Here is a 16,321-nt window from a genome sequence, read left to right as displayed (position 1 = left end):
TAAAAGAATGTAGTTGGTGGCTTTGGAAATGTGTTTGTGGTTAGGACTGAAGAAAATTAAAATACTTCCAGTATTTATGTTGGGAAAATGTGTTCATTTAGTCCAAAGTTAGTGGTTTGTTCAAGAGAGGTGGTGGTGTCTTAGAACTAGGTGTTATTGATACACTGTACATAAAGAAACTGCTGTTGCATTTTCCAGTGATTCCATTGAAGAGTTTTATGTAAATAAGAAATAGGACAATGTCAAAGACATTTTCTAGAAAGCATCAGGGTATTACCAATTTTCTTTACTGAAAATAAGCATCGATAATATAACTACATTAAAACTGAAACAAGCTAGGTCTTTAAAATTTAGCATTAGCATATAAGAAATTCAGTGGTAGAAACACAAAGCAAAATTGCATTCAGCACACTCCCAGAATTCCATGTCAATCAACTCCAATCTAAGCATTACAAATGTAAAAGGTTTTGAGCTGAATTTCAGTTCCTAAGGATGATCTGGATAAGCAGAATAAAATGAATTGTTAAAGGCTACTGCCTGAAACCTATTATAACATCACATTTCCATTCTCATCTCTGCAACATATAGTTTGATTGATGATTGGTTGATATTTGCATTTGCACTTTTAAATGCCACATTCTCTTTAGTTATTAGTTCCAAATCATTACTGCCTTTCTATACAAAGTTTGCTATTTATCACCTGCATAATCATCTTTTTAGTTTGTTTTGAGCTGACTTCTGCTGCAAATTACTTGCATTTGGCAATTAAATCTTAAAAGAAATATGTCTAATTTATTGTTTAAAAAATAAAGCATAAAAAATTATTGGAGTACTTTTTGAATATGATTTCTTTGTCAATGCTCACTAACAAGGCTATGCTGCACAAGGAGTTCTTGGTTGGTAATTTCAGAACATAAAAGAGTGTATTCATTTGTTGTCATGTAATAAAGAAGAAATGTAATATACAAAATTGCCTTGAGTCTGCCATAAGGTAGACAAAGATTCACCATTAGCATTGCCCAACACCCCTTACAATCAGAGAAAGAGAAGCAAAAGAGCATCCCCTTAGTCACTAAGTGTCCATGGATTCACCTCCAACGTTCCTGCAACCTCTGCAGCCACACAAGAATCCAATTTAGTTCATACCATCGACAACCCAAGCCCAGATCCACACCTCTAACACGATGAGGAGGCTTCAGCCCCAAGGACCCTTTAAGACCTTTCTTGCCCTCTCGAATCTCATTTCCAATACCTGATTTTCATGAGTCAGTCTCCAGCAGCTCACAGTCTGGTGCAAGTCCTTTGATATCAAGTCACCAGCAGCCCGCAGTCTATGTGGGTTCCTCACCTGCAAGTTGCTAACAAACCACCAACTGTCTGTTTTACACTAATCCTACTTAATCACGTTTTTATTCTCCCGAAATTTCCATCAACTTTTCGGATTCTATCACTTCCCTACAAACTGGGAGCAATTTAAGGTGTCTACCAACCAGCACATTTTTCAAATGTGGAATGGACTGGAGGAAATGCACACAGTCACAGGAAGAATGTGTAAATCGAGTCATCACCCAAGGTCAATTTAGCTTTGTGTTTCTACCACTGAATTTATTTTATGCCAATGCTAAATTTTAAAGACCTAACTAGGTACAGTTTTAATGTAGTTATATCATCGACCTCACCCAAGGTCAGGCTTTAACACAGATCTTTAGCACTGTCAAGCAGGTCCACAATGATACCCCTTTTTTGGAGTGAGCCCGTTTAGTTTGCTTTCTTTTACAAAGTTCTTGTTAACTTGCAACTTTTAAACAATTGTGAATGACACAAGATCCCTATATTTAACTCCACATTTAAATTGTTACTTTCCAGATAGTATGTAGTCACAAACCTCTTCAGAATGCATCCACGTTAAAATTCATGTCATTTGCCAACAAATGTATTTTTACACTGACTATTTCACAGTACATATTCTTTAATTTTGGTACAAAACATATATAATTCAATGTTTCACTTGGCAACTAAATTACTTTCGCAAATGGTAATGGCAGTGTTTCTGAATCTTCCTTCAATCTGAATGGAGGGTGAATTGGAAAGATGAAGGCATGGAGAGATTACTGAAGAAGATGGTTCCAACAGTATTTCACACTTGCATTGAAGAGAAAGAGAAAGATTGGAGGAGGCAGGCTGCCATGAAGAAAAAAAGATCTTTGGTACTCTTGGATAATTTTACAAAGGGGCAAGGATTTAAATGCAAGGAGCAAGATCATAGTGCTGAGGTAACTGAGTCTATTTCTTAAAGAACAGCAAGGCTAGTTATGCAGTGAAGGTGAAGAAAATATGTGCATAAACTGAGATTGCTGTAGGGAAAAGGCCTTAAATTGTGATGCACTAGGTTTCACAATAAAGGATTTCAGCTCAAAACATTGACTATATATTGCCTTCCATGGATATTACCTGACCTGCTAAGTTCCTCCAGAATTTTGTGTATTGCTCCAATCTTTCATCATCTGCATTCTTACTTGTTTACCTCTGATGAGAATTCTATTCTGAGAATGGATGTGTTGAAAGTGTCTGAGGAGGAACTTTTTGGGAACAGTGATCATATTTCAAGGCTGTCATAGATAAAGATAAAGTTGGTTCTTGGGTAACCTGAACTGGGGTAAGGTGGATTTCAGTAGTGTAAGAGAGGACCTGGAGAGGTAGCTGGGAGCAGCTGAGAGAGGCAGAACAAAATCTCACAAGTGGGGGGTGTTTAAAAGAATAATAGAGTGAAACACTAAAGACTGCAGACATTGTGATTGTAGTAAAAGTACAGAAATCGTGGAGGAATTCAACCAGTTTCACAGCCTTTTTTTTTGAAGTAAAGATATATTACCAATGTTTTGGGCCTGTCTTTATTCTGACGCCTTCCTGTTCTTTGCTTATTTCTTGAAGAGGGGCTCAGACCCAAAATGTCAGTAATATATTGTATCTTTACCTCCTATTGATCCTATAAGACCAGCTGAGTTCCTCCAGCATTTTTGCCTTTAAGAATAATGGCAAAGATGAAAAGTTTAAGTGAACTAGGTTGATGAAGGATATTGAAGGTTTCATCAGAGAAAACAAAGAAGCACCTATCAGGTGAAGAAAATTGGAACTGAAGATGTCCTCTGCATTTAAAACAGAGCGCAGAAAGAATTTAAGAAAGAAATTGGAATAGCAAAAGTGGGCCATGACCTTGGAAAATGGGATTAAAGGGAATTCTATGTTTTGAAGTATTTTAGCAGTGAAAAGGTAGCTAAGGAAGGAATGTGTCCCCTCATGGACTGGATGGATAATTTATGTGTGAAGCTAAGGGATATAATAACATAATAACATAACAATTACAGCACGGAAACAGGCCATTATAAAGAGAGGTTGGATCAGCTGGGACTTTTCTCCTCAATGCAGAGGAGGCGGAGGGAGGGACTTATAAAGGTATATTAAATCAGGAGGGGCACAGATAAGGTAAATAGTCGGCCTTTTTCCAAAGGGAGGTCTAAAGTGGGAGAGAATAGATTGAAGGTGAGAGAGAAAAAATTTAAAAGGGAACTATAAAACCAACTATTTTAATTACTGTTGCAATGTCAGAAAAGATGAGAACCAACTGGTGCATAAAGGCTAAAATACCACTAAACCTTGTGCAGAAGTACTCTCTATTTTATTCTTTACTGGTTGAGCTCTCAGTTTAAATTTCTGGATTCAGGAATCACTAATGCATGCATAACTTTATCTTTGCCAACACATCCTTCCTCAATAAATTGCCTGAATTCATTGTAGCTTTTAAATAAATTACATTGTTTTTTATATTATCTGTTAGGAGAGGTCCATATCTGTAGAGTCTTCTGTCATATATTGATTTTGTTGGTGTGTGTGTGTGTGTGTGTGTGTGTGTGTGTGTGTGTGTGTTTTGTGTGTGTGTGTGTGTGTGTGTGTGTGAGAGAGAGAGAGATGGTTTGTGCGGATCATTGATTTACAGACGCTTCCTCCAGTTGCAAAAAAATCTTGGGAATTTTTTTTGCCTTGGATGCTTGAAAGTCATTGTAAGAGCAAATTGCCTAATCAAGACAGAAACTAAAACCTTTTTTAAACAAACACTGCTCATTGTAATCAAGAACATACTTCTCACTGCTCATGGTTGTGAGCTAATATGGCAAAATAGTGTTTCTTTAAAGTAACAGTTAAATTAAGAAACTGATGTAATGATGGAAGAGGGAACAAGACATTTCAGATACCTGTTTGAGACTAATGCATTTGTCCCTGACAGCAGCTTTAGGCCCACCCCACCTGTGTTTGCTCGGGATTTTCTTCATTTCCCTGCAAGTAGCTGAGGAATAATACATGCCTGCATGATAGTCATTGCTATAGAAAACCAAAGGCTTTTAGTGATGTTAATCATTAATGTTACTTTTCTTTGTGACTGACTGCAGGCATTGAGAGTGTTTAATTTGTATTGCCTTCCAGATCACAAGAATGGTTTGGTCATAATTGTTTACCTGGTGGATAATTTATTTTTTAAACAGCAATTCTTCTTACTTTAGTTTTCTTGAATAATATTTAATATTTTTATTTCCCAACTGTTTTGAAGCCTCAGTGATTTATAAATTTAAAGATAATAGTTTACAATATTAGTCAATTTGGTTTCAAATTGAACCTCATTAAGAAAATACAGCAATGTAGAATAATGACTACAGAGTTTCTTTTTACATTTCAAATGTACACATATGCAAGTACAAATGCCTTTTTAATTATATATCTATATATATATCAAAATTACATTAGCAAAATAACCTGCTTTCTGGAATGTAAAGTTTCTATATAGGAAAAATAATGGGCTAAAATCAGAGTTTAAAAATAAACATAAAAGAACTAAAAAAATAAATCCCAGTTCATCAACTGTCATGAATACTCTGACAAAATAGAAGCAGTAATTTGTGAACAGTGCAATGTAAATAAACTGTCCTTTTTGTGCTAGGGTGAAATTATGTTAGACTAGTTTATGTTGCAGAAATCAATGGAAGACAATATCATGCTTAAATGTAAAACGATTCTTGATTGTGAATGTTTTAAGAATGTGCTTATTGCATGCTTTCCCTTCAGACATTTGAGAAACATCATTTCACCTAGAAATATTTATAAGAGTTGAAATCATGGAAATGCAATCAATTTGTTTTCAATAACTCAGATGTATTTGCATACATATGAAATTGTTAATCTACTTTTTATGATGATTAATTACTTTGCATATTTTGCTTAAGGGAAGGTTTCAATTAAACTCCCTTCTCAATTATATTTCAGCTTACCTCCCTATTCCCTTTGTTCAATCATTAACAAGGTGACGTCTCCTGTTACTCTGGTAACTTTGTGTAGCTTGGGGTAGTTGCCAGGTTATATATTCCTCCTGCAAGTTTATATGGAGCAATACCTATTTTATGATATTGCAAAAAGATCGCTTATCGTATTGTCATCTGTTTGACATTTTACTAGCCCTTTCTTCTAATTCTATTATACTAAAATGTAAAGGGCTGGGATCAAGTTAGTGTTGGCATTACAATGTTATCCATTCTCACTGGTTATATTACTTATTCTTAAATCTTTGCTATCTTCACATGGTGCCATTTATATAGAAAAGCAACTTATATTTGCATCTAATTAATTTCTACTTTGATAGAACAGTCTTCTTGTACCTATTTTCTGGCTTTTACTCTGAGCTCTGGAAACATTTCTTTCTGGTCAGTGATTCTGACTTAAGCATAAGGAATATAATATTGGTTACATTTTGCATTTCTCTTCTGTGGCCTTACACAATTCACAAGACAGCACTATCTTGGTCTTAGTACTATTTTTCAGAATTTGTTGCAGGATATTTTTAAGGCAATTTAAGCAGAAAATGTGTCTATCAGAATTCTGCATGCCTCATATTATTAACTATTGTATTGATAAAGGTCACAAAATACTACATTTAGAATGTAACGTGCATGAAATTCTTTAACTTTGCCTATCGTAAGGAAGACATAGTCATCCCTTTGTCCAGCGCCCCTCACAGAAATGAGGCCCCAGCAAGGTAATGATATGATTATTTTTCTCCAAAACAAATATGCCGCTTTGAATGCTGTTGGGGAGCTGGCTTATCAGTAGAAAGCAACTGTAATCAAGTTCATGGTACTTTGGATAAATGTGACAGAGGCATAGTGTCACTGGCATCACTGGGGGGTGCGGACAGCATCGGGTAACACCATCAGAAGGGGTGACACCAAAATGACTGTCGAGGCTTTATGATCTTGCGATATTATCCATTGAATGTGAGTTGGCGAAAGGCAATGATTTCTAGTGATTCACAAGTTTTCAGCTTTGAAGGCTAGGAAAGGATATTTCTGAATTAGTCGAGGTGTTCACTAAGTGCTGAAATGCTTGTACATTTGTTCCTGTTTATTTTTATGGTATTATTGAAGTGGCCTTCGCTTCGGGGCCACTGTATAGAAAATGGCCATCATTGAAGCAAAGCATCACGCAGACTGAATCGCCCGTTTCCATAGGCCGCCAGCAGAGCAGTGAAACTGGCCAATCACTGCTGGTGGATCTCAGGGGGCCCAATCGAGGCCCAGTCATCTGAAGTAACCAATCGACAGCCAGTCCACTCAAGTCACGCCCCAGTGGTGACACAGCTGAGCTGACTAGAAAAGGCAGAGCTGCCACTGAATAAACTCAGTGTCAAAAACACTCTACTGATGTGTGTGTGTGTGTGTGTGTGTGTGTGTGTGTGTGTCTGTGTGTGTGTGTGTCTGTGTGTGTGTGTGTGTGTGTGTCTGTGTCTGTGTGTGTGTCTGTGTGTGTGTGTGTGTGTGTGTGTGTGTGTGTGTATGTGTGTGTGTTCTCCTGTGGATTCGAGCTACAGCTTTAGGGCTTTAACCGAGAGCTATAACCCAGCTGTAGCCCTAGCAACCTTGCTACATTTTTTCATTTATGAGTATATTTCCATATGCATTTATTTACAAGTTCTACATATTTGGGCCATTATTAATCATGCAAACCTCATTCATAAATGTATCTCATGTAACAATGAAATTTAACATTAGAAGCAACATCATTTTTATGTAATTCTTAAATGTTTTTATTTGGAATTCTGTTGTTTTCTTTCCAAATTTTCTCTTTAACTGCATGAAACTGTAAATTTAAATGCGTTTAGGGCTGTGTGTATGATATTGTAATGTAAATTATTGTCATTTTAATTTTGCTAGCTGCTTATCTCACTACTATTTCCATTACATTCAGTGATATACGGGAATTACGATACAAAAAACATTCCTAAAGATTCTGTATGGTTTGGTACAGGAGGAGGTCATGGGGGTGGGGGGGGTGGGTGATACCATGACTTACTGCACAGGGTGACACCAACCCTAGTGACGCCACTGTATAGTGTTAGGGGATTCCATGGTGAGGTGAATAGACAGGCATTTCAGTGTCCAAAAACGGGACTCCTAGATAGTGTATTTCCTCTTGGGTGCATGAGTGAGGAATGCATCAGAGCAGTTGTAGGGCATTTTGAAAAAGAGGATGAACAGCCAAATGTTGTGTATGTATGGTGTGGGTAAAAAAAAGACACGACATTGACAAGCCAAATTTATTAAGATGGATATAAATTAAAATGAGGGACTTTGATCTCAGGATTACTGCCAGTGCCATGTGCTGGTCAGTGAGGGAATAGCAGAATAGTTAGGATGAATACATGGTTGGAGCATTGGTGCAGGAAAGGGGGGAGGTTTAGATTCCTGGGGTATTGAAACTTTACAGTGGCACAGGCACAGATGGCAGAGGCAATTCTGCTGTTTATAGGTCACTGTTTATATGCTGTTTATAGGTCACTGATCCTCCATCCAACTCTGTAGCAAGTATGATGTCCTGTATCTCTGATATGCTTTCTGATCACTGCTTCTTTTTTAATTCAATGACATGTAAATATCCTCAATAATATCTGTGCTGCTGGATCACCCACAGCTTTTGTTTTGATCTCAAGGATAGGTAGAGGAGGGTTGCCCCTCATTTGTCCTCAGTGACTAATTAAATGTCACACAAGAACAGATAACTGTTCTCATAGAATGATGGTATATCATTCCTGAGGACAATTGCTGCCGATGTGGAACTCCCAAGATCTGCAAAGTGAAGGGATGCTATACATGATTAGCTAGCCATTCTCTTTGGGTGGCATATTGCTCACCTGGAGCAGAAATGGCATGTGGGAGATGATCATTTTTCTGCAGTCCACCTCTCTTCCCACTTTTCCCTGAGGAACAACTCCTACTCCATTTCCCCCATCACTTCATGGTGACCAGAGTGCTTTTTAGATTGCTCAGCGCATTGACTCCAAACATAACAGTGAAGACAGCAGATACCTGGTGCCTGCAAATAGTTGATGCACAAAAGTGCAGGAGAAACTCAGCTGGTCCTGCAGTGTTCATATGAGGTAAAGATGTGTAAGCGATGTTTTGGGCCTGACCCCTTGATCAGGGTGTAAACAAAAAGTAGGCAGGTAGCAAGAGGACACAGACCAACAACCAAAAAGCCATAGGTGGACATGGATAGGAGAGGAAAGCTGAGAATTGATCAGGGAGGGCAGAGGTGGGAGTGGGTTAACTCTGTGAATCCAGAACTGGAGGAAAGAAGGCCAAGGGGTAGGCAAAGGGAGAGAATCCGCTGCACTCTGCCTTAGCAGAGGTCAATTCCTCCTTCCTCATCCAATCATTCCTTCTCACCAATTGCCCCATTGGTACCTACCCCTGTGAAATGCTACAAGCATCCACCACCATTTGAGTTTCCAAGCAGCCCTTCCAAATGAAGCAAACCTTCATTTGTGAATCTGCAAAGGTCATCTACTGCATTCAGTGTTCCTGTTGTGGCCTTCTCTACGTCGGAGAGACTAGACACAGACTGGGAGATTTCTTCATTGGGCACCTTTATTTTGAATGCTTTAATAGCAGGGATCTCTCAGTGGCCACCCATTTCAATGCCGCACCCCATTCACGTGCACTGCCAAACTGAAACCACCCACATATGAAGAAACAACACCTCATATTCTGTATGGGAACTCTCCAACCAGATGGGATAAACATCGACTTACCCAGTTTCTGTTAACCCCTACCCTCCCCCCACACTTTTCCTTTCCTCCAGCTCCCATCATTTTACTGACTGAGAGCAAAGGAATGTTTTTCAAGTGCAGTGTTTCTTTTATATAAACATTATGTTGTTTGCTCCAGTGCACATCAGTGAACTGAAATGACCTTGCACGTTTTCTGACCAGTAGATTGTCCCATTAGTTAGGTACTAATAATCTATAAATATGGGAGCAAATCTTCAAAAGTGTTTATGGTTTGTTTTAACAAGTTAAGATTAAGCTCTGCCTGTTTGCTTTATTGCTACCTAATTTAAATTAAGGTCAACAGGCTACTTTCTGCGACCAGCAGCTCTCAAGACTTCTTGTTAATTCACAATCAAAATTAAGTTGAACCCAGATAGTATAGTAAATTCAAACTTTCTAAACCATGGTCAAAAAGTTCTTGCATTTGCAGATGAAACAACAATGGTTAACCTCAAGAGCAACAATGATGAGTTGCAATACAGAAAAGAGGTGGAAAATCTCAATGTGGACAAAACGAAGGAGGTGATCATGGAGTTCAAGAAGACGCAGGAATAACCACCCTTCACTATACATTAATAATTCATTAGGGGAGAGAGAAGAGAGCATCAAGTTCTTTGGAGTCCATTTAACAGGTTTCCTATCACACAACACCTCTTCATTTGACAGAAAGGCGCACAACAACAACTTAGAAGACTGAAATGGGCAAGGCTACAGGCCACCATCATGTCAATTTTTTACAGGTGCTCTATCAAGAGAATCCTGGCTGGCTGCATCACTATGGGCTGTGGAGAATTGGATCAAAGGTCAATTCACAGAACTATAAAACCAGCAGAGAAGGTCAATGTTGTCTCCTTCACCCCCTCCCACTCTGATCAATGTAATTTACTGGAATAATTGTTTGAAGAGAGCATGCAAAATAATGGAGGACCCTATACACAGCATTTTTCAGCTGCCCCGTTGGCAAAGAGAAACATATTCTTCCCACGAGCTTTGAAACTGCAGAAAAATAAATGAACTACTCACACTAACCCTCAGAGACTCTGCTATTTATTAAACAATATTCATTTATTTTATTTGTTCTGCATATGTGTCACATGTCTGTATGTGTACTATGTCTGGTTGTGAGTTTGCATGTTTTTGCACCAAGGACCAGAGAACACTGTTTTGTCAAGTGGTACTTGTACAATCGGATGATAAATAAACTTGAACTTATTGCTTTATGCCTATTAACTCTACCCAATGGGAATGAAAATCAGTTAGATCATGTAATAAGTAGCCAATGTATATCACAGATTTCTCAATCTAGCCCCATCTCTGCCCTGACTACATATACCTTCCCTTTGTAAGGTAAACTACATCTTAATCCTAGAAAATAAAGATAACTGCTCAGTTATCTTTGAGGATAAAGAAATTTCCTTTTTTCAACATACCACGTTCCATCTGTTGCAAATAGAAAATAGGCAGTGGAGACACAAGAGATATAAAAAAAATTGTATGCCAACAGCAATGACTGAAATAAACAGAAAGATCAGAGAATACAAAGTATACCTTACTGAACCATCAAGATATACCAGCTAGGAAATGAGTGTATTATCATACTATCATTTTGGGGTCAGATTAATCTCGGTTAATCTAAAAGTCCTTTAAAGGTTGGATATTTTTGGTTGACTTCAACAAAATGAATATATATGAGATTTCAAATTGAAGGATGAAGAGTTCTCTACAGCACTAAGTATATTATCTAAGGAAAGAATGACGAGCACATAGTAACTTTGTTACTTTTGAAAGAATACTTCATTTCATGTTTTGTTTCAGTGAAATGTATTTGGTAGGTGACTTTTCATTTTAATATTGGAGTTTAGCAAATCTGTCTTTAATACAACTTTTGATCTTCTATTTCATCTCAAAAATCATATTTGTTTGTAATTGATGAATATGTATGCAAATAAACTGGAAATTGTTCCTGTTGTTTTACGGCATCTGTATGTGTTAAAAGTTCAAGAGATTTTGTTGTCATAGTTGTTAGAAAAAATCATGATAAATTAGAATTACAGGATTAGTGGCTGTAAGTCATACCATTAACTTCTGTACAGAGTCAACGCCAGAGCGAGTGTCAGCGGGGGCATTGGGTAACCATGTGGGGGCACACTCTTCAGCTCTAAATCTTGCTTAGCCGGGATGACTGGGGTTTGCTGGCAGTGCCTGCCTATCTCCATGCACTGCCGCAGTGGCACTCCCACTGCCCCTGTTAAATGTGGCACCACGGTATGATGTCACATGCACATGCGCATTGCATGCATTACAACGCAACTTCCCTTCTGACATCATGAGGGTAAGTATTTTTCCTTTCTTATTTTTGTTTGTATTTCATTTAAGTTCATTTAGAGAACAGGTAAGTTGGTGGTAAGTTTTAATATGAAAAATATATTTTAATGAAAAAAGTTTTGTGCCTGTGGATGGGTGCGTGGTAAGTGGCTGGAGACGGGGACGGGCACAAGATCTCAGTTGGGGTGGTGATGCCTGTGAAGCCCCCCCACCCCCACCCTCACCTGGAACAGACACTGCTTCTGTATTACCTGTGTTCTTTTGCAAGAATTTGGAAGACCATCATCAATTAATCCAAAAAGTTGCACTTTTTCTGTAGGAGGACATGTGTGGTTTCCAAATTAGCAGCCATTTCAGTTTATTTACCACTGTACATGAACAACCACTTGCTAACATATGTTACAGCTAACAACATTACACACTAATACTTGGTGTTTCTTAAAGATCATACTGAGACAAAGATTGACCAATCATATTATTTCCCAGTATGAGATATTACAGTGTATGTTTGTGAAAAAGGTACATTTTAAGGGGGGGGGGGGTTGACATGAGAAAAGAGAAACAGCAAGGTTTAAGTGTGAGTTCCTGAACTTCAAGCATTGACAGAGAAGGCTTTGATGCCAGTGTTGGAGTAATTAAAATGGGGATGTACAAGAGACTAATATTCTGAAGATTGTTAAACTGATGAAGATTACAAAGATATGGACAGTGAGACCTTAAAACAAGGATAAGAATTTTGGCAGTGTGATTAATTAGCATAATGGTGCTGTGAGTCAGATTTAGTGCAGGCTTGAATAGAAGCAAAATTCTGGATGAACTCAAGTTTGTGAAGGGCAGAAGGCTAGTAAGGAAAGCATTGAAATCGTTGTCAAGAGAAAATAAGCTTTGATTAACAACTTCTGCAGAGAATGAGCTAAATCAGGGAGGGAGTCCGAGGGTGTCAAGGCATTTGAAGAAGTTGATCTTGTGAAAGAGCAGATTTGTGATATGAAGCTGATCTCAGATTCAAATCCAACCCCAAATGGTCTAGTGTGGCCACAGATGGCATGCAGCAATGGCTTATTTTCAACTTGCCTGTTTAGTTGAAGGAGATTTTTAATGATTTGATGCAGTGACAAATCATTAGTAGCAGTAGAAAGGCTTAGAGTTGGAATGAAAGCTGGTTGTCATCAATGCTATTTTAAATGCGGCTCTTTTTTATGACATGGTTAAAAATTATGTACAAATTAAGATCCTTAAGAAGAATGAATGGTTGAAGTCAGAACATTAATCTTCCTCCATTTTGCACCAGAAGTTTATTTTCACTACTGATTAGCTACCAATTTCCTCATTGCTGATATCTTTAGACTCAACATCCTAGTCTTCAAACCCCTGACACAATTCTCCATCCACTTCTCTCCTTCAATACGGACTGTTCTCTTCTATTCCCCCACTCCCATTTCCCTCATGATCCTTTCTCTCAGCCATTTCATCTCCAGCATCCTTTCCCCGCCCCACCCATGTCTGGTCTCCTCCGCAAATCACCATCTCCTTTATCTGCACTCTCCATAATGGCTAGAGAGCAAAGACGAAGCTATTCTACCACATATCACATAATGAGCAATTTTCATAATAAAATATTCAAACTGTTCCCTGAAGAAAGACCCTTTTAATCAGGGCATGAAGGGCATGAAATGAGGAGACCTAAACAAGTGGAAAGGAGAAAAACAACACCATGAATTATAGCCTCAAACCTTGAACAAAAAAAAAAAGTGTTTTTGGAAAAATGGTGCCATGGGTATGGGAAGAGATTTAAATATGGAGATTTAAATGGAGAAGACAAGCCATGGATAATCTTTCATTCCAGTTGGAATAGAATGGTTACAATGGAAGAAAACACCATAATCTCAATATGTGGTGCAGCCAGGGGTAAAGAAATGCAATAACTATTCGGAAAAAGAATCAGTAAGAAATAAGTTTTGATGGATCATTAAATTGACAACATTATCAAATAATGTATATGTGTGTGGAAATAATTGGGAACTGGGCTTTGAATGTCAAAAGATATTGAAGGTTTGATTGGAGAAAAAATGTACTTGTATAGGGCAGATATAGGCAGCTGAAATCAACAGAATTTTTTGAGAAATATAGAATGTGTAGGAAAGAATTTAAGAAAGAAATTAGTAGGGCACAAAGAGGCCAGAAATATCTTTCATGAGAAAGACTAAAACATATCCCAAGACTATAAGAAATATACTGGATATTGGGGGGAACCATCTTTAACTTCTATTAAACCTTGAGAAAAGCTTCACATCTCTGTATTACTAAATCACAAATACATAACAGTGGCAACATGGATCGAAACGAACACCTCCCACCCCCCACCCCCTTCCTGTATCCCAGACAGTGGAGACAAGATTTAAAAGGGAAACGCTAGATTTTCAACATAGTGGACCCCACAGCCCCAGCCATAGAGAACAATGGACAGAAGTGTCAAAATGGTGGGAAATGCAGAGGTAAAGTTTGAAGAATTCATGGAGTCAGAAGAAAACTGGTTGAACTATGTAGAAGGATTCAATCACTACTATCTAGCTCATAATATGCTGAAAACCAAAAGTGATCACTGTTTTTGAGTTGAATGGGCAGTAAGGTATTTGATCTACTCAAGCCCCTGCTGGCACCTGAGAATTTGGGAACAAAAGCATACACACAATTGTGTACAACAGTAAGGGCACATCTAAGTCCCAAACCACCGGTTATGGCTGAAAGACAGAGATTTTATGAGTGAAAACAAAGAAAAAGCTGTAAGTAAATACTTGGCTGCATTATGTAAACTAGCAAAACACTGTGATTTTGATCAATTCCTAACCCAAGTGTTACGAGACCGTTGAGTAATGTGGTTGGCCAACCGCAATACCAAACAAAAATTAGTAAGCATGGATGAGGTAACACTGGATGTAGCATTTAGGACAGCTGCCACTCAGAAATGGCTGAATAAAAATTTAGACATCAGCCAAAAAGATATACTAGTTGGGAAATTTTCCTGCCAAGAGTACTTCTGTTGCAGGAAATTCAACTACAGTCCAAATGACTGTTATTTCAAGAAATCCAGACGTCATCTCTGTGATAAAGAAGGACACATCAGGGCCAGATGCCCGAGGGGGAAAAAAAAGGAAAAATGGATAAAAGGCAGAAACCAAAACACAGAAAGTGCCCATCCAGGGTGAAAACAGTGGAAGAAAAGAATAAAACCCCAGCACCAGCAAAGAAACAAACGACTCGGAGCAAGACAAGGCATGGAGATCATGTATGTTCACAGATTAAATGATTAAAAACTCACCAATCTATATCCAGTTGAAAATCAATAATGAGCTTCTCTGAATGGAACTGGACACAAGGCCAATAGTGTCACTAATGCCTATGTGTTTAAAATAACAACTGCTACCCCAGCTCCCCATTAATAAAACCTGAACAATTTTAAAGACAGTCACAGAGGATAAAGTCCCAGTGTTTGGGACATGCAATGTGAATATACAATACAAAGAACGTCCACCAAGAAGACTATCCCTTTACATCGTGGACACGAAGGGGCCAGTGTTAATCAGAAGAAACTGGCTAGTACACATTCAGTTTAACTGGGTTGAAATTGGATCAATAATGAACTTAAGCCAGGAAGAGCAGGCCCAGCCGAAACAGGAACAAGTTCTTAAGAAGTATCAAACAGTTTTTGAAAAAAGCCTAAGTAAAATCCAGGGAGTCCAGGCAAAACTTAAATCAGGTGTGGAACGCAAGTTCTTTATGCCCAGAATGGTACCCTTTACAATAAAAGGAAAGATTAAATTGGAACTCAATAGATTAGAAAACGAGGGTATACGGGAATGAAATCAATACAGTGATTAGGCAGCTCCCATTGTGCCAATGCAAAAGTCAACAAATAAATCCAAATTTGTGGTGATACAAAGTCACCATTAACCAGGCTCCTTACCTTCTGTCACATATCTGGGCTTTCCAATTAACAGTGAAGGAGTCCGACTGGACTCCACTGGTACCAAAGCTGTCCACAGAGCACCATACCAAACAAACCAAGCTGAATTGCAGTCTTTCTTGGGTTTAGTTTACCATTACTGGAAGCACATTCCAAATATGTCAATGCTCTGCAACCCGCTAAATCAATTGTTGAGGAAAGAAAACAAAAATGGTGCTGGAGTGAAGAGACTAGTAATGCAGTGGACTGCTTGAAAGAACTATTAACGTACAGTGAGAATGTTCTCATCTACTATGATCCAGGAAAAGAAGTGACCCTTGCAGTGGATGCTTAACTAGTGAGATTAGGGACAGTGCTATCACAGTTAATGGAAAAAGGGGAACAACTGGTAGCTTATGCCTCCCAGTCTTTGTGCCCAGCTGGAAAAAGAAGGGCTCACCATAATATTTGGTGTCAAATGGTTCTGATGATATTTTATATGGTAGAAAGTTTACATTAATAACAGACAACAAATCACTGAGCTTGATTCCCTAAAAAAGGAATGCCAGTGCAAGCTGCAACAAGAATTCAAAGGTGGACTATGCTGCTAGCCAAGTATGATTACAATTTGAAACATAAATCAACAACCCAAAACAACCATGTTGATGCTCTATCTCACTTACCTCTACCAGAAACGGAACAGGAAGATTAAATAATTAAATGGATGAGGAAGGCTACAGCTGTTAATTAAGAACAGTTTCATCATTTATAATTACAGCAAAGATGATCAACAAAGTCGTACAAAAAGAAGCTATATTATCAAGGGTCCTTCAAGTCAAATAGGTGGCCCGAGGCTGAAATGATATCAGAAACACTAAAGGTGCCTTGAAATATCAATTGAGGAA

At 38.2% G+C, this 16,321-nt stretch overlaps 1 protein-coding gene across 9 annotated transcripts in view; it reads left to right on the top strand.

Annotated features, from left to right (window-relative positions):
- mipol1 (mirror-image polydactyly 1) overlaps nt 1–16,321 on the top strand; it is a 263,763-nt gene that overhangs the window by 170,267 nt on the left and 77,175 nt on the right. The window contains exon 11 of one of the 9 annotated variants that reach the window (XM_069916783.1): nt 9,579–10,201. The exons of the other annotated variants lie outside the window; for them this stretch is intronic. Coding sequence (XP_069772884.1) covers nt 9,579–9,674 — 96 coding nt within the window. The 3' untranslated portion in view covers nt 9,675–10,201. Of the gene's footprint in view, nt 1–9,578; nt 10,202–16,321 lie in introns of those variants that run through there. 9 annotated transcript variants of the gene reach the window in all.

Source organism: Narcine bancroftii, chromosome 2, assembly GCF_036971445.1.
Source record: "Narcine bancroftii isolate sNarBan1 chromosome 2, sNarBan1.hap1, whole genome shotgun sequence".
Classification (NCBI taxonomy): domain Eukaryota; kingdom Metazoa; phylum Chordata; class Chondrichthyes; order Torpediniformes; family Narcinidae; genus Narcine; species Narcine bancroftii.
This window is presented reverse-complemented; position numbering and strand designations above follow the sequence as displayed.